At 39.9% G+C, this 20,710-nt stretch overlaps 1 protein-coding gene across 2 annotated transcripts; it reads right to left on the minus strand.

The window, feature by feature from the left end:
- Positions 1-1,463: 1,463 nt before the first annotated feature.
- LOC112303107 (lithostathine-like) lies at positions 1,464-3,738 on the minus strand. Of its 2 annotated transcripts, XM_024558598.4 has the most exons (5): positions 3,648-3,738; positions 2,953-3,071; positions 2,608-2,745; positions 1,878-2,004; positions 1,464-1,594 (listed from the first exon to the last, which is right to left on the minus strand). In XM_024558598.4, the coding sequence occupies exons 1-5, from the start codon at positions 3,721-3,723 to the stop codon at positions 1,527-1,529; spliced, it is 528 nt and encodes a 175-aa protein (XP_024414366.1). In that variant the 5' UTR covers positions 3,724-3,738; the 3' UTR covers positions 1,464-1,526. The 2 variants fall into 2 exon arrangements, with proteins under 2 accessions (XP_024414366.1, XP_024414367.1); XM_024558599.3 differs by lacking the exon at positions 2,608-2,745 and having other exon boundaries at positions 3,648-3,730.
- Between the last annotated feature and the right edge of the window lie 16,972 nt (positions 3,739-20,710).

Genomic DNA, 20,710 nt, shown 5'->3' on the forward strand with positions numbered 1-20,710 from the left:
TTCCCCCAAGCTTTATAGAAGTATAACTAGTATACAAAAATGCACATAGTTAATGTATACAATTTAGGAATTTGGACATGTGTAGACACTTAATGTTACTATCACCACAACCAAGATAATAAATATATGCATCCATTACATATCTTGACATCTCTGAAACTTTCCTTGTGTCCCATTTTTTCTTTACGGGTTTTTCATTTTGTGGTAAGAATACTCAACATGAGATCTACCCTCTTAATGTATTTTTAAGCGCACAGTACCCTTATGGTTAACTACAGGCGTGATGTGGTGCCATAGATTCTGGAAGCTTTTTCTGCATCTATTGATAAGACTGTGAAATTTTTGTCCTTTGTTCTATTAATGTGGTATATTATGTTGATTGATTTGCACGTGTTGAACCATTGTTGACCAGAAGTAAATCCTACTTGGTCATTGTGTATGAAGCTTTTAATGATCTGTTGGAATCGGTTTGCTAACATTTTCTTGAGGATTTTTACATCTATAATGCTGCTGGAGATTAACATGAGTTTTCTTTCTTTGTGCTGTCTCTATCTGCACAGATTTCAGAATGGTATTTTTCTCTTCACCACAAGAATGTGGTGGGGTTCCAGAAGTAAAACCCACAAAAGAGTGGCAACCTCCCTAAGACTGCAGCCTTCGGGAATTTCTCAGTTTTAAACCCAATCCACACTCAGCATTCAGCAATTTGTCACAATTAGCACTTAATATTCCTAAGAGTTTAAGGTTCCAGCAGCTCCTGCTCCAGGTAAGCAGAAATGAGAAAGGCTCTATGAATGCGGGAGTCTCTGCAGAAATCAGGGTTAATAGCGCAGGACAAGTTGTTGGTTTTCAAATTGTTCATTTTTTTTTCTTGTTTTAAGGAACAGTAACAACTTCTAATGCTCCACATATTAGTACTGTTACCAGGGTTCACATAATTAATATTTTACTCTATTTTATAAAAGTTATCATTCAAGGTAGATCACAAATTAAAGAAAAAAATCAATCCTTTGGCAAGCAATTTCAGAAGAGCTGTTATAATAACACCCGAGGCTAACAATATGCACTAATACTGCTGGTGTCACACCATCAGGAGGAAGGTGCATCAGAGTGTGTGGAGACCGATGTTTTGTCTGGACACAACACAGATCCTGTGTGAACAGGGCCTACACACTCATCACAGATACACCAGTGGGGACGCACATCTACTCATTCTCCCAGGGGCCTGAATGAAACTGAACAAATGTAAGACATAGATTTCTTCCGCACCAACTTATTCCTCAGAGTCTTGCAACGAGAGTGGAACACAAAGGTACACAAATATTAAGTAAAATATTTATTATCACTCTCTGAGACCTCAGGCTATCTGATACAAAAAAGCCTAAAATGAGGGGGAGGAGGTGGGAAGGTCTAAAAGTAGAGGTCAGGTTTGAGGGTGTGGGGAATATATTCCTTTCCAGGGTGGCTCTTCACTTAGTCCCACGATGAGCTGCATTCCAAATTTAGGCCATCAACTCTGACCTGACCTAATCCTTGAACTTGCAGACATAGGGTAACTTCTGTTTACAGTTATAATCTTTCCATCTTAGATATCCTGGAGAGAGGGAAAAGATAAAGAGAATGGGGCTGATAGAGCTCGTGAGGCAAAGGAGAGGCATCCTAGACTCTGGCCTACGATTCGAAGCCCCTCTGTCACCTTCACCAGGGACTCACTGTAGGGAAAGGAGACTCCAAGAAAAGAGCGATGAGAGGTGGTGAGAGAAGAAAGACCAACATTGCATCTCCTAGTTTAGGAGGATTCCTTGAAGGGTAGGCCCAGAAGTGGGGGACTAGGGGATGGAAACACTGGCCAGAATGCAGCCCCCCCTGTTTCTTACCTGAGCTTTGTGACAGGCTCCCACAGTAGCTGGGGTCTGTGATGCTGGCAGGGTCTCTCTCCCAGGCAAAGTAATTCATCACATCAGTACTGCTCCACTCCCATCCACCTGCATTGGGCTCATAGCCCTAGAGCGTAGAGAATGGAGCCAGGTAAGGTGGAATGACTATTAGTTTTTGCATAATCCTCTCTGGTGGATATTGATCCTTTCCTCAGAATTTTGGAATTTGGTCTGCTATTCCAAATGTTGTCACTAAGCTGTCCTCCGGGAAACTCTAACAACTTGCTCCTGTTGGCCAATTCAAAAGTCAATAATTACAAAGACCAATGAATCCACTCAGAATGACACATCAGTGGTGCATTTATCATTACCCTCTGAACCTCAAAGACAGTGTTTGTTCTATAAGGAAAAATGCACTTTATCTTCATTTAGGATTCCTCAGCACAGCATGTGCAGACTGATTGAAGCTCTGAAAGATGAATTAAAAGGTGTTATGCCTGAATTGTATAAATCTTGACAAGAGGCATACTAATTTCAACTGGAGACTGTTGACCTTCACAGAACTCAGTTCATCACCTGGCCTCAATGTCCCCCCTTCCCTCCAATATCCATCCAGATCTCTAAGCACTGGGGTTCTTTAAGGTATTTCCTGGGCAGGCACAGGGTACAGGTAGTGGCCCTGATTGGCCATAGCAGCTTCAGAGATGACAGAGTGGAGATATTATTATACCTGTGTGGGATCATGGAGCCCAATCCAGACGTATGGGGAGTATTTCAAATTGTTCTTGACCAGAGAGGCCAGGAAGGATGCCTCAGCTCCACTGAGCACAGACACAAGGAATCCTGAGTGTCGTTTCTGGCAGGCAATCTGTGGGGGTGGGGGGAGACTGAGCAGGAGGTTGAGAGGTCACTGCAGGTAAGACAGGGCTGAGGTGATAAGAAGAGATGTTTGTGCAAAAGATGATGATCCCTATTTTCACCCTCAAAGCATTCTGGAGAATGTAGACCACCCTCCTCCCTGCTGTCTCTAATGTACTTTCCCTTATCAGCTCTAACCACAAATGTACCTACTCACATCTGCATCAATCCAGGATTTTGGATTCATAAACAAGGCATAACAGTGGGAACGATAGACATAGGAGCCTTGGGGACAGCTTCTCCATGGAGAGTCAAGTTCCTTCTTGGAATCTTCACCTGCAGTGGAAGGGAATAAAGGAGAGGGATGGAGTAAAATGAAGAGTGTAAATCGGTGTTGGAAACTGACCTTGGGGAATATTTGTGAGGCCAGTTTTTGGGGAAGTAGCACCACATTCTTGACTACCTATCATTGCCAACGTTTTAAGGATTTTTTTTTTTTATCTTGAGCCAGCCACAGTAAATAAAGGACCATCTCTTTTTGTTCTACCCTTCCCCTTTATTTAAAAGTCCAACACTTCTGCTACTCTGAACTGACTGTTCTCACACTGGGTCTGTAATTATTCTTCCCCTTAAGTCACTCCTAACACTTCATGCTTTCTCTCTTCACCCTGCCAATACCAATTACAGCCCACTGACAAAATGGAATTCTCTCATTCCATTGGTAATGGACCACTGTGGTACCTCCCACCATGAGCTATGCTGGAGGAAGGAGTGATGATGGAGGAATTGCAGGCAGTTTCATTGTGTCAGGCTGCACCTCACCACTGCCACATGCGTCACACAGGAGGCTTCCTCCTCATCTTGGCCCTGAGCATTCACAGTGACCCAGTGCTGGAGGCAGAGAACTCTCACCTTGCACCTGAGACAGGAGCATCAGGCAGGAGAGCAGCAGCCAGGACACGCTGGGGAGGGCCACGGGAGGCAGCATCGTGTCTGGGACTTGAAGAAGCAATCAGAGATCATGAAAGAAGTGTGGTCAGAGAGAGGACATGCAGAGAGCCCTCTGTTCTCCCTCTGGTCTTTCCCTTTGGATAGTCCCCTGGGAATAAATTGATCTTGGTGACTCTATCACCTTCTATGATTCTGAAAATAATTGGAAAATCTGTGGTTTCTACTACCCTTGAGACCTCCCAGGATGGCCTCAGCTGAGTCTCAGAGCTCCTATGTTCTCTGAAGACTAGCATCCTCCTATGGCCTCCCCTCAAATGTGTGCAGTAAGCCCCTGCTATGGCTCTCATCTTCTCTCAGCTCCCACTCACCTGTTTTGCAGGTCTCTTCAATGGTTGGTGAAGATAGAAAAGACTGGGCTTTTATAAGTGGACTTGAGGGTGGATCCCTGAAATGAATAACAAGCATGTGAAGCCAGGACAAGGATAGTGGGAAAGGGCTTGGCATTTGCTCAAGGAGATTCGTGTCACGGGTAGTGGACTCTTCCTGGCAATGGCTGGGAACTGCCACAGCTGCTGTTTCTTTCCCCTCAGCAAGCCAGCACTTTGCCCGGGAGCAGGGGAAGTGGACTTTAGATAATGCCTGGATTTCTTGTTCTGAAAAGCTTCCTGGAATGAAAGTAGCCCTGTGGTACAAATTCTGTTGTTACATAGTTAAGAAAATGTGGCATTGGGTAGATAAGGAAAACGTCAATAGTGTGTTTTTGAGCAATGTGCCAAGATCCCTCCTATAGGCATATGCATACATGTTTTATCTTTTAGTATATATATATTTGTATATATTTGTCTTTATACCTTTTAAGATTAAACAAAAACAGATTACTAAGTAAAAATTGGATGGGCATAGGACTTGGATTTATTGGTGAGAACCATGTATCACTTGAGGGAAAAGAAACGACCGAAGCACGGGAAGGAGCAGTGGTTTGGCATTGCTGTTGCAGAAGCTATGTTACAGTGGGAAAGCCGGGATGGAAAGAAGAGCAGATGAATAACTTGCCACCTCCAGCCACGTCTATGTCAGGAGGCTGAGAAGCAGTTTTCCAGTTCAGTCCAGGTTTGAGATGGCAGTCTGATGCCTCGAAGTGGCATTCGCAGATTGTGATCTGTAGTCCCATGGGGGTGTTCAAGACACTTCCATGGAGACTGTGCAGTTGTAACTTTTGTCATTATACTGAAGGGTTGTTTGTCTTTTTACAGCGGGCAAAAGCAAAGACGGGCAAAATTTCTGATGCACCAGCATTAATTAAGGTGGTAGTATCAACCTGTTTTCTTCATATCCATACACTTTCAAGAAATGACATTTTTTACTGAAGGATGTCCTTGATGAACTTGATGAAACAGTAAAAATAATTATAGTAAATCTCAAACTTGTATACATTTCTATTGATATTCTGTATGATGAAATGGGAAGTCTGCATAATAAAATATAATGGTTGTCTTGTGAAAATGCATTTGTGATAGTTTTAATGACAGATTTCATGGAACATAATTCTTACTTGAAAAATGGACTGATAGAAAAACTTGTTATTCTTATATGGGCATTTTTGACAGTTTTTCAAAAATGATCAAAACAAGTTAGTAAATAAGTATTTTTAAAAGTACAGTTTTAATATCTAGTATTATAAATATCAATGATTCATATGAATAAAAATTCTTTGGAGTCTTCAGTAATTTTTAAGAGTGTAAAAGTGTTTTGAGATCAAAACACTTTGAGAACCTCTGATTAACTTTAGGTTACCAAGTTCCAGAAATAGAGGATGGGAATAGTTTATGTTACAGCACAGCAATACAATCAGCAAAGTCCAGAAGGTGGGAAAATACAGAACAAATGACTTCATTTCCTCAGCAAATAAATGTAAAATAACAAAGCAATATTACAAATGTTCTTAACATTTGAAAGGTGTATCAATCAAATATAATGTATGCACCATGATCCTGATTTGAATAAAGCAAATGGAAAGAAAAAACTAAGTAGAGACAATTTACTAAAAGTGAACACTTGAAAATGTTAAGGGATATAGGGAACCTATCTGCATGGCAGCGGCGAATGTAGCCTAGCCCCCAACTCAGCAAATCCAGTGGGGAGTGAGTCGGCACACAGGACCCATGACCACGGATAGGTTTTCACATGGGGAATCAGGCCTGCATTGTACCTAGGCTTCTATGAAGCTTGCTTTTGCTAAAACTCCCTCACTCTGAATTGAGGCAGCAAATGTTTATTGCATATCTTTAACGTAACTTCCTAAAATCTATGCTAAACCTCCCAAGTATGGAGTATAACCAGTTCAACCACTTTTCCCCTTGATCTGCAACATCCTTCTCTTTGAAATAATTAGTAACATTCTTTCCTTTGTTATCTGTAAAATGTAATCACCTACAGAGAAAATGGGCATAGTAAATGAGGACCACCTCAGTGTAATGTACCCAGAAAAGCAATAAAAGCCTGTCCAGGCTGGGGTCAGGGCCCTCTCTCTCAATTAGAGAACAGCCATGCCGTCCTTTTTTCTCCACAGGACTTCTGTAGTCCCTGTGAATTTGTTCATGAATTTATTCATTTCAGCCACAACATATGGACCGGAGTCCACATCAAAGGGATTATATTATTTTAAGTGTTAAGTGATTATGGTATGGTAGTTACTTAAAATGTTCTTATAATTTAGAAATACATAATAAAGTACTTACAGATAAATTACATTATTCAAGATTTATCTCAAAATAATCCAATGTTGGCAGGGAAAAGAAAGTGATGTAGGGAACATTTTAGATCTTGCTTCCTGGTAGTTGTTGTCAGTTTTGGCTCAAATAAATTCTTTTTTTTAAGGATATTTCATTGATTATGCTATTATTGTTGTCCCAGTTTTTTTTTCTCCACTTTATCCCCTCCCCCTGCACTGCCCCAACCCTCCAGCATCTTGCCCCCCTTAGTTCATGTCCATAGGTCGTACGTATAAGTTCTTTGGCTTCTCTATTTCCTATACTATCCTTAACCTCTCTCTGTCTATATTATGCCTACCAATTATGCTTCTTATTCCTATACCTTCCCCCCGATTCTCCCTCTCCCCAACCCCACTGATAACCGTCCATGTGATCTTCATTTCTGTGACAACAAACTCAGAACTGTCAACAATTGAACCTAAAAAAACAAAAATAAACTAAGCAAAAAATTACAACAGGAACAGAATCAAATACACCCTTATAAAAATTTAAAAACCAAAGTGATGTAGCTGAAATGAGACCATTGGAAGTTGATTGTTTTTGCTAGTGATAGATACATAGAGGTTTATTTCTACAACCTTTGGGTTTGTGTGAATATTTGTTATAAAATATTGAGGAAAGAGTTTTGGACAAAAGAAAAATGAGAAGCAACAATTGAGAAAGAAATCTTAAAGCCAATCTGACTGAAGAACATTGGTATGAAATTTCTGAAGAAAAATACTAAGCAAATGAAACTCACCAATATAATAAATAAAGAGATAAAAGAGTGGATCTTGGAAATGTAAGAATAGTTTACAATGAGAAACCATTAATGTAATCATTGAGAAATTAAAGGAGAACAATACTTTATTATCTTAAAAGGGAAAAATAATTTTGTGAATTTCTACACCCATTAGTGAGTGACAAAAAATAATAATAAGAAGAAGAAAGTGAAGAAGAAGAGGAAGGAGAAGAAGAGGAAGGAGAAGAAGGAGAAGAAGAAGGAGGAGGAGGAGGAGGAGGAGGAGGAGTGGGGGAGGGGAGGGGAGAGGGAGAGGGGGAGAAGACGGCATTTCCTTAAAAATCAGAGAGAGTCCTAGCCAGGTAGCTCAGTTGGTTGGAGTGTCATCCTGTACACCAAAAGTTAGCCAATTCGATTCCAGGTCAGGGCACATTCCTAGGTTGCATGTTTGATCCCTGTTTGGAGTGTGTACAGGAGGCTACTGATCAATGCTTTCTCTCACATCCATCTCTCTCAATCTCTCTCTTTTAAATCAATAAACGTATCCTTGGGTGAGAATTAAAAAATAAAATCAGTGCTATAAAAGAGTCCCACCCTCACTGAATTATTCAACTGTATATGCTATGCTGTAGAAATTATACTTAGAAAAAAATACCAGAAAACTTAAACATGGTAGGAGAATAAATGCAATTATCATTATGTGCAAATCATGTTTTCTTCACATAGAACTCAAAAGAATCTCCAAATAAATTCTTAAAATCAGTGGGAGTATTTGTAAGCAAAAATATGGTATCAACATATAAATTCCAATTGAATTTTATATCCCAGTGATAGAATTACAAAAGTATTTTTAAGAAAGATACTATTTTTACTGGGAAGAAAGATATAAAGTACCTAGGAATATATATGATAAAAAATAGTGAAACTCTCACAAAAAATGTTAAATTATAAAGACCTAAATATATGGCAAAATCTAACATGTTTGTGAAGGGATTCAATACTCTAAAGGTGTTCATTTTCATAATGTTGATCAATGGAAGTTCAAGTAGAATACAAATGGGGTTTTCTTAATAATTTCATAAACTAATTTAAATATCAGAGGTAAAAACAAAGGACCAAGAATAATCAACAGATTTGGGAGAAAAGCAATAAAGTAAAGAATTTTGTTTGACCATACACAAGAGTTTTTCCTACAAAGTAATACAAACGTGAAGACAGCAAATTTGACCAGTGTAATACAAGAGAGAGCCCAGAAACATAATTATGATACATGGAAACTGGAAATAGGGAAGGTCATTGCTGATCAATAGGAAGGATAGGCTAAACGATTTGAATTTATTGGTTACCTATATGAACAGAAAATAAATTGAATCCTAACCCTCAAAACATAAAAACAACCCCTCAATAAATCCAGAAGAATTGATGACTTAAATGTGGAAACAAAAACTTTGTGTTTTTTTTTAAAGATTTTATTTATTTATTTTTAGAGAGGGAAGGGAGGAAGAAAGAGAGTGAGAGAAATATCAGTGTATGGTTGCCTCTCGTGCACCCACTACTGGTCTGCAACCCAGGCATGTGCCCTGACTGGGAACTGAATCAGCGGCCCTTTGGTTCATAGGCCGACATTCAATCCACTGAGCTGCACCAGCCAGGGCAAAAAAAAAAACATTAAAACTTTAGAAAAGAATACTAAAAAATATGTTTTTGACTTTGGTTTAGGAATATATTTCTTTACTTAAACTATAAAATAGTGTTAAATGTGACCACATTAAAATTAAAATTAAAAAAATAAAAATGTGTAAGGCACAAATGAAAGAACATGATTTAGATACATATGGTTGATAAAGAAGTAATAACTAGAATAGGTTAGTAATAAAAATCAACAAGAAAAAGAATAATGCATTTATGAGAAAAGAGTGAAGAAACCTTAGTATTCATTTCACTAAAGAAGTACAGTGATCAATAGATATTTGACAACATGTCAACCTCATGAGCAAGCAATGAAATTAAAGTTAAAATCAAAATGCAATATAATACACCTGCCCGGTTAACAAAAAGAAGATTTGACTTACCAAACTTTTGGTGAGAAAGTGGAGCAATAAATCTTCCATATTTATGCTGGAGAAAGTATAAATTGATACAACCTCTTGGGAAAACTGGCATTGTCTTACACCCTAAGATTTATAGATTTCATATATACTCCAAGTTTTATATACAGGAATGTTCATAGCATCATTATTTATAATGGCAAAGAGCTAAAAATAAATAAGATACCCATTAACAGGAAACTGAACAATTTTTTGTGGTTTGAATAAGTGATAGAATATATTAGAGTAGTGAAATTGAGTGAATCACAGTTGCAGGCATCAGTATGGTTTAACCTGTTGATAGAAAAAAACCAAAATATAGAAAATTTTGTACTGTCTAGTTTTTGTTTTAAAAAAATAAAAAATATAAGTCAATATCATTTAGGGATATGTATATACATAATAAATGAAATTTAAAATAGGAGAATGATAAATTCAAAATTCCAAATTGTTACCTCTGAATGAGGGGAAGAGAAAGTTATTGAAATGTAGATACAAGATGAGTTAAATATATTAGCAGTTATATATACTTTTAAGTAGAGTGATATGTACTTGAACTTTTTAAAAATATTCTTTTGATCATATACATGTTACACATATTTACTAAATATAAAATATAATAAAAGTTAAAGAACAATTACTTAATTTCAGTTTATTTAAGTAAATAGGAAGACTAGAAATAATTTTTAAAAACGGTCTGTAAATTATTGGAGTTAGCCCATAGAAATTAACCTAAAATAAATTTGAACTTCAATTAAAGATTTCATCAAGATATTGGTCTGGCTGTCGTTATCTGAAGGGTTGACTGGGGTTAGAATATCCACTTCCAAGGTGAGTCACTAACATGCTAAATTTGTGCTGTATATTGGCAAAAGGCATCAGTTCCTCACCACTTGAATGTTTTTGTAGGGCTCCTAGAGTATCCTTAAAACATGGTGTTTGTCTTCCTGCAGCTTGAGTGACTCAAAAGAGAGCAAGGCAAAAGCTGCAGAGGTCATTTACAACAGAGCTTCGGATGTTGCACATGGCCATTTCTGGAATATCATTCTGGTTACATGGGTCAGCCTCGTCTGATAGGGTATGGAATTACACAACCATAAGAGTGTAAATGGCAAGGAGCAGGGATCATTGGGTGCTCTCTTTATAGCTCGCTACCAGAGTTGGAACCTAGTGCTTTATCAGTCATGGGTCAGAAGTTCTGTGTAAGCATTTTGGTCCTTTTTTTTCCTTTGGTCAACCCTGAGAGATCCTTTTGAATCCATGTGATTTATACTACTTGTACATGGGAGGAGGAACTTCACCCAATTCCATCCAGTAGCCCTCAAACTTCAAATAAACTTGAATGTGGGTGAGAGTAAGAGACAAAGTGTTTATCTCCTACTTTCTAACTAATCTGATTCCCAGAGCCCTACCTATTCAAAATGTTCAGTTATGAACTGAATTATTATCACTCTCCTGTCCAAAACCTTTCAGTCATTCCTTCATTACCTACTCTCATGATTACCTATTGCTGCACAATAAACTACTTCAAAGTTAGGGGGTTAAAATACCTCTTATTATTTCTCCGGATTCTGTGATTTTACTTATTTGCCTTTTTCTTGGGGCTTCTCAAGCAGATAGTGGCTGGAGCTTTAGCCAGAAGAAGGATCAAATGATCTGAACCTCAAAGATGATGACACACGAGAGTGGTAATTGATGCTAACTGTTGGCGGAGGGCTCAGTTGGGGCTGTTAAATAGAATGTCAACGTAAAACCTTTCCATAGGTATTGTCATAGTTTAAAGGTATCAGGATAGTAGGACTTTTTCCATTGTTGGTCAGGGTTCCCAGAGGCCAAAGCAGAAGCTGCCATTCCTCTTAGAATAGGTTGAAAAGTGGCATAATGCTGTTTCCACCGTACTGTATTGGACAAGCATGAGTCTGCATTCATGAAGAATATTAAGAAGACAATAATGTCTATTAATCTATTCACAATGATTTCAATAATTACTGCAGTTGCTTTTAATTGCATAATGCCTTAACTGTTTAGAAGACTTGAATTTTAATTTTAATGTTATTTAATTTTAATCTGTTATTTTGAGTAAATGACTTTATCTTCCACTCCTTGCATCTGTGTTTCTTAATTTTTTCAGTGAGGATGTGGGATGGAGAAGTCCTTGAGGTACATTCTGTAATCCCCCTCTTGTTGGCTGGAATGCTGGAATGCTGGAATGTCACGAACGTGGGTCAAGAGAGCCCCTGAAAAATGGTTATTGCTCCATATTAAAATCTCAGATAACCTTCGGGAAGGTCATCTTTCTATCTCATCGTACCAAAGGGATCATTTGCGAGCAGGCTTTGAGAAAAGTATACTGTCCTGAAATTGCCTGAAGATGGAGCCATTACAGAGAATTTTCACTTGACTATTTAGATAGTTGGTAATTATTTGGTTATTAGAAACAACTTACTTGCAAAATAAAAACCCATAGAGTAGGAGCTCCTTGCATATTTGCATGAAACCATTATATTTAAAGAATCAGCATATAGTATTTTCAATTAAATATCTTTATTCAAAATGTAATAATTTGTTAAATTCTGTGAGCTCAGCCCCTATGGTGCTTGAGAACAAAGAGCACTTTGCCTATAGTATTTAATGTGGCTACTGGCATATGCATGAAAAATTATCAGGGAAGAATTCAATTACTAAAAGGACAAATGCTTTCAGAAAATCTTTCAAAAATTAGTAAATCTTGGTAAATACTGTTTCTAATTACTCCTTGTTCCGTGGGTTAATTTCATTCTAGTATAGTCAGTCTCCCATAGACTGAAATGGAATACACTGAAATTTGACCTAAGTAGAATAGAGAATGCAGGTTGATGCAGAAACAGATTCTATGGGAGACATTGTTCTGAAGGTCCATTTTTAGAGACTAGTTTACTAAAATAAAATGGAAAAGAAAAAGAAGGATTAAGAACATGAAGAAAACATCAGATAATTTGAAATTCTTCAGATATTTGATCTTGTCGGTTAGCTGGAGACAAGAACTCAGAGAAGTTCTTCTGCTCCTTACCCTGACATTTTGCTCTCTGAAGTTGGAAGAGAGAGAAAATAAATTTTCTAGAAAATACTCAAAGTACAGTGCATAAAATCCAAAGCTTTTTTTTCATTCTTCCTTTTCTCTTTATGTTTCAACCTTTGTTGCTTAGGGGAGGATGGAGACATAAATAAGATTCTATTTTAATTAAAAGGATGACCAAGAGTTAGGTCAGAATCAAAATGCAGACAGCAACCTGAGGACTAGGTAGAAATGGTATGCTAGGTAAGGAAGGTAAAGTAACCAGATACCCCAAACTAAGTTCTCAGTGGAAAAGGAAAGGCATGTCTCAAAGCTGAGATTAATCCAAAACAACTGAGGAGAGTCAAGGAGCAAAAAACTCCAAAAACAAATTTAAGAGCACCATACTCTCAGGAAATGGTGAGAACGCTGGCTCCAGCCCTCAGGGGGTATTTGGAATTCGGTGGTTCGACAAGACCAGGGAACCTAGGTGTGTGGAGCACAGAAAATATGGGGCTGGCCTTCCCAATAGGATTCCTAGGCTGGAAATTATGAGAGAGAGTGTGAATGCTTTAAAGTGACGGTGCTCACTTTCATATTCAGGATGTTCCCCTGGGCCTCCAGATACCTGTGCTTATTTGTCTCCATGACAGCCCAGACAGTGGCTTAGTGGAAAGAATAATCAACAAGGCATAGTGATTAACAGTTGAGCTCCCAAATCAGACAGACTCATCTCATGAGGTTGGGGTGGCAATTAAACAAAATAACGAATGAATATCCTTAAGCATGATGCCAGACACATACAAGTATAATAACACAATAAATGACAGTTAATAATAATATTATCTTCAGGGTCTGGTAGTGTCATAATAGATGCTCAATAATTTTTAGTGGCATTGGTATCGAACAGTAATTGGGGTTCTATTGCCTGCTGCTCAATAGGAAAACTCCAGAGGCAGAGATTTGGTGAAAAGGGCAAGGGGTCATTTACTCAAAAGTGACATATTTTGGAAGAATGACGAGCTCCTACCTCAGAGCCCATTCCCTCTAAAACACCCAAAGACCAATAACCCTACTACCCGTTGACAGATTAGTTCAAAGCTGTGACTAGAATTCCTTCTCCCATTTAAAATACTGTTCTTTGGGAAACACAGGAGACTGCAGCACAACCATCCAAGCGGCTTAGCTGGTTCCTGGTTGCAATCTGTGTTCAGGTGTCTTTCTGGAGTCTGCGCATTCGCGGGAGTCCTACTTGTTTCACGATGCCCTTTCTTCTCCTTCTGCCTGCCAGCCCAGCACCTGTGCCACATCCCTCTGGCTGTCGTCTGGACATTGAGTCTGTGCACCCCACGGAGCTGGACGTGCCAGAGCACGGCACGGTGCCAGCTGCTGGCCACCACCTTTGCCTCTCATTCTGGAGGCGCCTAGGGTCACTGCCAGACCACATGATCTCCAGTGCCCGCCAGCCCGGGATGCTGAGGCACCTGACCCTGCGAGCAAGCGGAACCAGAAGGGGACCAAGTCTTCCCCCATCCTCCTTTTAAAGATCCGGGACCAAAATCCCTTGCGTCCTGGAAGCGTCCCTCTTTTCTAGGTACTCCTAGCTAGACTGGCAGGTGTGCCCCTCCCCTTGTCACAATGGTACCGAAGTGGGTAGGAGAGTTTCTAGCTCTGCACAGCATCTCTGGCCAGGGTGGGGCATCACACGCTGCTGCTGCTGCTGCTGCTGCGGGGCAATGCATCCTCGAGGCACCGGTTTGTTTACCCTGCCTGCGGGTATGGAAATCTATCACGCCCAGGCTGTGATTTCAAACTCACCGCCTCTGGCACTTCCCAAACCCATTCCTTCTCTGGGGCCTGGGAAGGCTCTTAGGACCACCACCTCAGGGGTCCCTCCCCGCTCCCCAGGGATCTCACCAGATCCCCTCCTGGAACAGAATGACATAAATGTGTAAGCTTGGTCTGCAGATGTAAGTTATGGAGAAGTGACTCTGAATTATTGTTTACCTCGTAGTTGATCTGCCCCTCACCAGTGTTCCCTTAGGGCATGGAGCCAGCAGTGGTGTCCACCTTCTGCCGTATTTTCTATACAGCTTTACATGGAATAATATGACACTCAGTTGTCAAGGTGTTCAGATGTTACTGATTTAGGAAAATACTTGACTCATAAATTCAGTTGTCAGGGAATTGTCAAACTAATTTGTGCCGGAGCTCATCTGATTATAGATACCACTTACGCAGCAGGAATTTTGTGCCTGGCACTGTGCTAAGGCTCCACATAAATTATTGTATTTAGTATCCAGAGCATCATTATGAGACAGCTATGTTTACCTCCTTTTTCACACAAGAAAATGAAAACTTTGGAGAGGTTGAATAACTTGGTTATGGTTCCTCAAAAGTGACAGAGTGACAATGAAAACTCAAACACCAAAGCTATGGTCTTAATCATTGTTGTTCACCTCTTTTAGGGGAGATTTCTTTTCTCCTATTAAAAAAAAAAAAAAGGAATATTGTGGTGGCGTGAAAATGGAGACAACTGTACTTGAACAACCATAAAAAAAGTAAAACCTATTTTATCTGTATAAATTGAAAAATAAAATGGAATATTGGCCTTTGCAGCAAGACCATTACCTTCTGTACCATGAGAGAGGAAATATTTTTCTAAGATATTTAACGTACCATTGGGATGGACCTGACATTTAGAAGACTTCAGCCCAGAAAATCAGATTTCTGACATACGTACATGGCGAGGATTAAAAACACCAGGCAAATACTGGGATGAACAGCCGTGTGTTGCTGTTTGCTAAGCTACATTGACTTAATGGACACTGAGAAGAAGAATGTGTTCAATGGCGTTAACAGATTCTCTTTACTTACACAAGTACAATACTACCAACTCCTTGTTTCTAGAAAAACCTTGATATTGTTCTTGTACCTCTAATAAATCATCCAAATGCTGGGAGCTCCAACTTCTCTTTGATTTAGGCAATTATTTAAATTGTCAATACTGTCCATTATTTCTGGCATTCAGTAGCAATGAGTTAAATTCTTAAAAGATCCAATTAATTGCTCTTTGACATGATAGCTTTTTGAAAGGTTTTACCTGAGTTGATGGATTCATTAATTTTAGAACATCTTATTTGCTTTCTGCTAATGGAATTTTCAGCAGATGATTGGTTACCTTTTCTAAGCCTCATGCAGAGTGTAAATGTCATTTTGTACAAAGATATTTACTGCACAGAATATTGGTATAATTAATTCTTGAGAGCAAGTAGGAATTGCTCTAAGTTATTCTTGTCTGCGATTGTACTATTGGCCTTGAAAATATCATTGGGATTTCTTAGTAGTATGGATGTACCCACATGTGTGTGAACATAGGTTTTGAGTGGTGAGTTTGCTTTACAAAACTTAATATGTGTTTTAAGATTTTTTTCAGGTGCAATCTTTTCCCACAATTGTCCAGCTGTAGGTGACCCAAGCGCTTGATCGCTGCATATTCCGGAAAATCCCGCTGGAGTGGGAAGGCATGCCTGTCAACATGCACAAAGAGCCCAGAGAAAACTCACTGAAAGGATGGCCTTCCAAGTTCAGAAATGTAAATGTGAGGGATGGGTACAAACGGAAGTGCAACAGACGTAGCTTTCGTCGTCCAAAGGGATGGACTGAGCATGAATGTTAAGGTCTGGGGGCTACAGTGGTTGTAGGCCTCGGCAGTTTGTATACGTGGAGGAATCAAAGACAGGGCAAGGAAAGACCAGCAGTCTTAGGGAAAGGTGCTGTCAGTGACAAAGAGCAGACTTTCAAAACTTGATGATCCGCCCCCGATAAACACAGGTGCAAATCACGGAGCAAAGGCTGAAACAGGCAAGCTGAGTTGGCTGACGGTATGAGTGGGAGTAAGTTATCTCTAGGGCAGCCTGAGGAATCTATTCCAAGTTCAGCAGTCTCTGTGCTGAGGCTTGAAGAGTAAACTCAGATTCCTTAAGATAGCAGTAACACTGATCTACTGAAACACCGGCCACCTTTGTTTGGCTGTGTGTTTGACAGGAATGGATGGAACCAGCGTGGAGAAAATGATACTTTGAACACACCAGCTTTTCTTCAGCTTCAAACGTTTGACACAGTTTCCTCCTTCCTAATGAAACACTCATTTTCTCCTTCCTTTACACATTCCACAGTTTATTCCTAGTTATCCTTTAGGTTTCAGCTTAAACATTACTTCTTTGGAAGACTTTTCCTGAAATACTGTCTAGAAAAATGTTCTTCTGCTCTGTGTTTCCATTGTATATGACTCTGTACTTCACTGCAATTACTCAATACCTATTTTACACGCTAGGCTATAGGCTCAGTAACGAAAGAGACGCAGTTTTCTTATTGTTGTATCTCAGTCCTTAAGATTGAATCTGGCCTGATTTTGAGCCAGCTGGGACTCATAAGTAAAGGGATGTTTCCCAAGGCCATGTGACTGTAATTGCAGCTGAAGCTGAAACCCGGGTTTCCCTACTTCTAATCCAGTGGAGTTTCAGTCTAGATAGCAGAAAAGAATTCTGCAGTGCAAGACTGTTGTTCTAAATCCCGAACACCGTTTGGCTTGCTTGGACATCAATAAATTTGGACTTAACCTCTCTGGTGTCAACTATCCACTCCTGAGAAATGGTGCACTAATGACCCTTTGTCATTCGGAGGCATAATATGAGAATCTAGTGAGACCCATGATGCAAAAATGTTTTGAGAAAACTTACCTGTAACCGTGGACAAGCACACAGATGGCAGGGACATCATTCTTTTCATAGTGCTTTCCATCTCAAGCTTCAATTGCATTTCATGAGGTCATTTGGACTAGGATTTTACACATATAAAATATGTATATGTATATTTTATATAGGATTTTATGTGTATAAAATCACAGTCCCCTGTATCACACTGATGTCCAAATAACTCACGGGCAGTAGGAGAACTGGATTGGCTTCTAATTCCTTTAAAACATTTTTTCTATAAAAACTTTAGTGGAGCTGTTGTGGTGAACATTTATTATTTTTATTCTAAGTGAAAGAGGTAGACAGCTCTACTTGCTTTAGTTCATTAAAGGTAAAAACCAAAGTAGGAACTTGAATCTTTGGATGCTTGCTCTCCCGCCTCCTATGGTTTAGCTCATCTGGTTTAAGAATTGACCTTGTACCCCATCAGCTGCTCATAAATGCAGGTGTTCAACTTGCAGGGAGAGAGCATGAATCAATAAAACCTTCCACTCTGTAGAGGATATGGCTCACAGTTCAGCACTACTAATGGAGACCAAAGGGTGGTCAGGGACATTGCTTCCAAATGGAGAACGCAACAGGAAAGTGACAGGTGTTTGAATTACAGTACTTAGCAGAATATGCTTACTTTGATATTCTTGGCTTCAGCTCAAGGGAAAGGCAAAGATCCTCAACTCAGTAACTGTAATCATTATTCACCCCTCTCCCCTTCATAAGCAGTGTCTCAGCGATACTCTAAAATGCATTTTAATCATCTCGCAGGGGGATGGTTTGTGGTAATTTAAGTAGTCTTGTCTCTCTGGTTATATACTTTATATATGCTGTAAATAAGGTGTTAAGGTTCTTTCACCTCATAAAATCAGGCACACACAAGCAAAACATTGCAGGGCTGTGATTTAACAGCACAGTCCCTGAACTTATCCCAATAGCAAGTGAGTGTCAGGATGTGGTTCTTTGTTTCTCTGGGAGCAGCCTGATCCACGCCAGGTTCTACGTACAGACACATTTTGAAGATGAGTAAAGAACTGAGTTTACAGGCCAGAAATGGCTTTAAATATGAGCTTTGACAGGTCCTGATTACATGATATAAGTCAAATAACTTAACCTCTCAGCATCTGTTTCATCAGTGATAAAATGGAGACACCATCTCAAGATTCTTCTGAGAATCAAGGAGAAACATTGACTTTCCCTGCACAGCACGAGGCTAATGAGGCTGGCACAGCCCTTGAGGTGTAATTATCCCGAAGATCACGTTCTGTTTCACTCTCCAACTGTGTGTCTGAATACTGTTCCTGTCATCTCAACCTCAGTTTTCATTCTTTTCCTTTATAAAATGGTGATGATAACATCTACCATTCAGGCTGCTTTTTAGGATGAGCAAATATTTACTGCTACCTAACTGCTTCTGAATCGTGTTCTGTCTCCCAACTTTCTACACCCACTCTTCCTTCCCACACCCTTTTGACAACCAGTGTAGGGTACCTATGCTGCCTCACCAAGGCCCCGGCCGTCAGTCAAGTTCTCCATCTCATCCAAACCTCTCCAGTGAAATTCATTCCCAGGACTGTGATTTATTTATTCCTTCTCTGAGAATTATAGACCCCCTTTAACGTTTAAGATGAAAATTGTTATTTTTCAAATTAACTGTTTAATGAGATGTTATAAGACTAGCAAATTAAAAAGATCTTTACGGAGATGTCACTCTTGAAGCACGGACAGGGCAGAGGGTGGAAAGATGGACCCTCAGTTTGTGTCATATCCTGTGAGAGGACTTCCATGGCAGTGCCAAGGCCCCTGCAGTTTGGGGATCCCTCATGCCTGAGCCCGACTGTTCCGGTACATTTTTACTGAACCGGCGTTTTCTGTTTCTGGTGAGACAACCACCTGTCTCCCTCCTGAAGGGCAGGCAGGGGTCCGAGCAAAGGGGCCAGGGCAGGTTTTGTCTGATGCTAATGACACCGTTTCCAGAGTCAGTTCTCTTTGTCTATGGCTTCGGCTTCATGACAGAGTAGACTCGTTTGCCCAGTCCTCTCTTTGAAGTTCTCTCCCCAAAGACTCCTCAGTATCCTGCAAACAAATAAGATTCTGATTGGCTGAAGCACTTCTAGATAGTTGCTGAAACATATCTGAACCCAGGATCTGGGCACAGCTCAGGCTCAGTCTGACACTTTGGGGGCTAAAGTTAAAACCAAGAATCCAGGATAAGTCGTATGGACTCACCTTAGTACAGGAGTGATATGGATGGAAGCTAAATGTGACCAAGCTGCTAAGAAGGTAGACCAGTTAGCAGCTTGTGTATTAAAAATACTATAGGAACAACAGAGAATGTGTACTCAAAGTGCTATCACTATAATATTAGGGATGCCTGATACTGGCACCTGGCTTCATCATTGTATTATTTTTTCCATTGGTATCTTAGTATATGGATGAAAGAGGAGATAGGTTTAGAAGGATGTTAGTCACAGAAATTTGCAAGAAACTGAGTCTCGGAGACGACACATAGCAGCCCAAGTGCACAGAGCTGGTGAGATACATACAACCCAGGAGGAGTCTACACATCAGTAACACATGCACCTGGAGAACAACTTTGTGGCAAGTGAAGATGATTTTGATTTTGGATATGTTGTTTTAAGTTGTTGATAGGAATTCCAAGGGGAAATGTGAGACTAAGATTAGGGACAGGGTCAGGTTTAGAGTTTTATCGTTGAGATGATTCCCGAATGCACCTGTGTAGGGGTGGAAGGACAGAACCAGATGAGAGGAATGAGAAGCCTGAGCCTGAGAAGGTGTGGAGGGCAGCGGTCCAGGCAGAAGCAGTGCTCATTCCCCTCTTTTCCCACATTTAAACTGTGCTGTTCATGTCTCTCTAACTACGTCAAAACTCTTTGAGGGCAGGAATTGTTCCTTTTGACTGTTCCACAGAATTTAGTGCAGGGCTGGATACAGAGGACTTCAACGTGATGGGGCATGAGACATCCAGACAACTCTTTGGCCCCCAGAAATTCTCTAGACACAACTGTCTGTGACAAACGAAATAAGGTGAACAATTGTAAAGGTCATATGATTTATTGCTCCTGTCATGCTGCAAATAAAACCGTCAGTTATTAAAGAAGGAAAAAATAAGAAAAAAAGGATGTTAGCTTATGGCAAAAGTGTGAACCTGCAATCATAACTTGAAGGGAGACTGTTGCACTTTTTTAACAAGAGAGGTGGGAAACAGCTGGTCGCTCACCTGCTCTCTGTGTGCGGTCAGCGTCAGGCTGCCTTCACTTGGAATATTGACTGACCTTTGAAATTCCATTCAACGTGTAATGTTTCCCAACCCAGCTATCTCTGTTGAGCTCTATTATCAGGACTGACTGTTTATCTGCCTGAGCTGCTGCGCTTACCTTCAGCCTTTGAGACTCAATTATTCCAGAACCAGGAGGAGACACATCAAGAGGTGGCTGCCTCAACAGCAATGGCTGAAAGCAGAGAGAGTGGGAAATGGATGGGACCACCAACTGGAAGAAAGGTCTAAAAACTTTCTTTCCTGTGTGGAATTCCTTTGCCATAGAATTGTTGACTGTTATGGTTGGAAATTACCTTAAATTTCATCCAAACCAACTCAATCTAAAGTCTAAGAACCTTTGGTGATGGTGAACTCACTCTCCT

The sequence above is a fragment of the Desmodus rotundus genome, chromosome 5 (assembly GCF_022682495.2).
Source record: "Desmodus rotundus isolate HL8 chromosome 5, HLdesRot8A.1, whole genome shotgun sequence".
NCBI lineage: Eukaryota > Metazoa > Chordata > Mammalia > Chiroptera > Phyllostomidae > Desmodus > Desmodus rotundus.

Excerpts from the sequence above, each read along its gene's own strand:
- LOC112303107 (XM_024558598.4), bottom strand. The coding sequence starts at position 3,723 with ATGCTGCCTCCCGTGGCCCTCCCCAGCGTGTCCTGGCTGCTGCTCTCC. Across the intron at positions 2,746-2,952 it reads AATCCTGGATTGATGCAGAT|ATTGCCTGCCAGAAACGACA; the intron begins GTGAGTAGGTAC and ends CCACCCCCACAG. Across the intron at positions 2,005-2,607 it reads GGCTCCATGATCCCACACAG|GGCTATGAGCCCAATGCAGG; the intron begins GTATAATAATAT and ends TCTACGCTCTAG.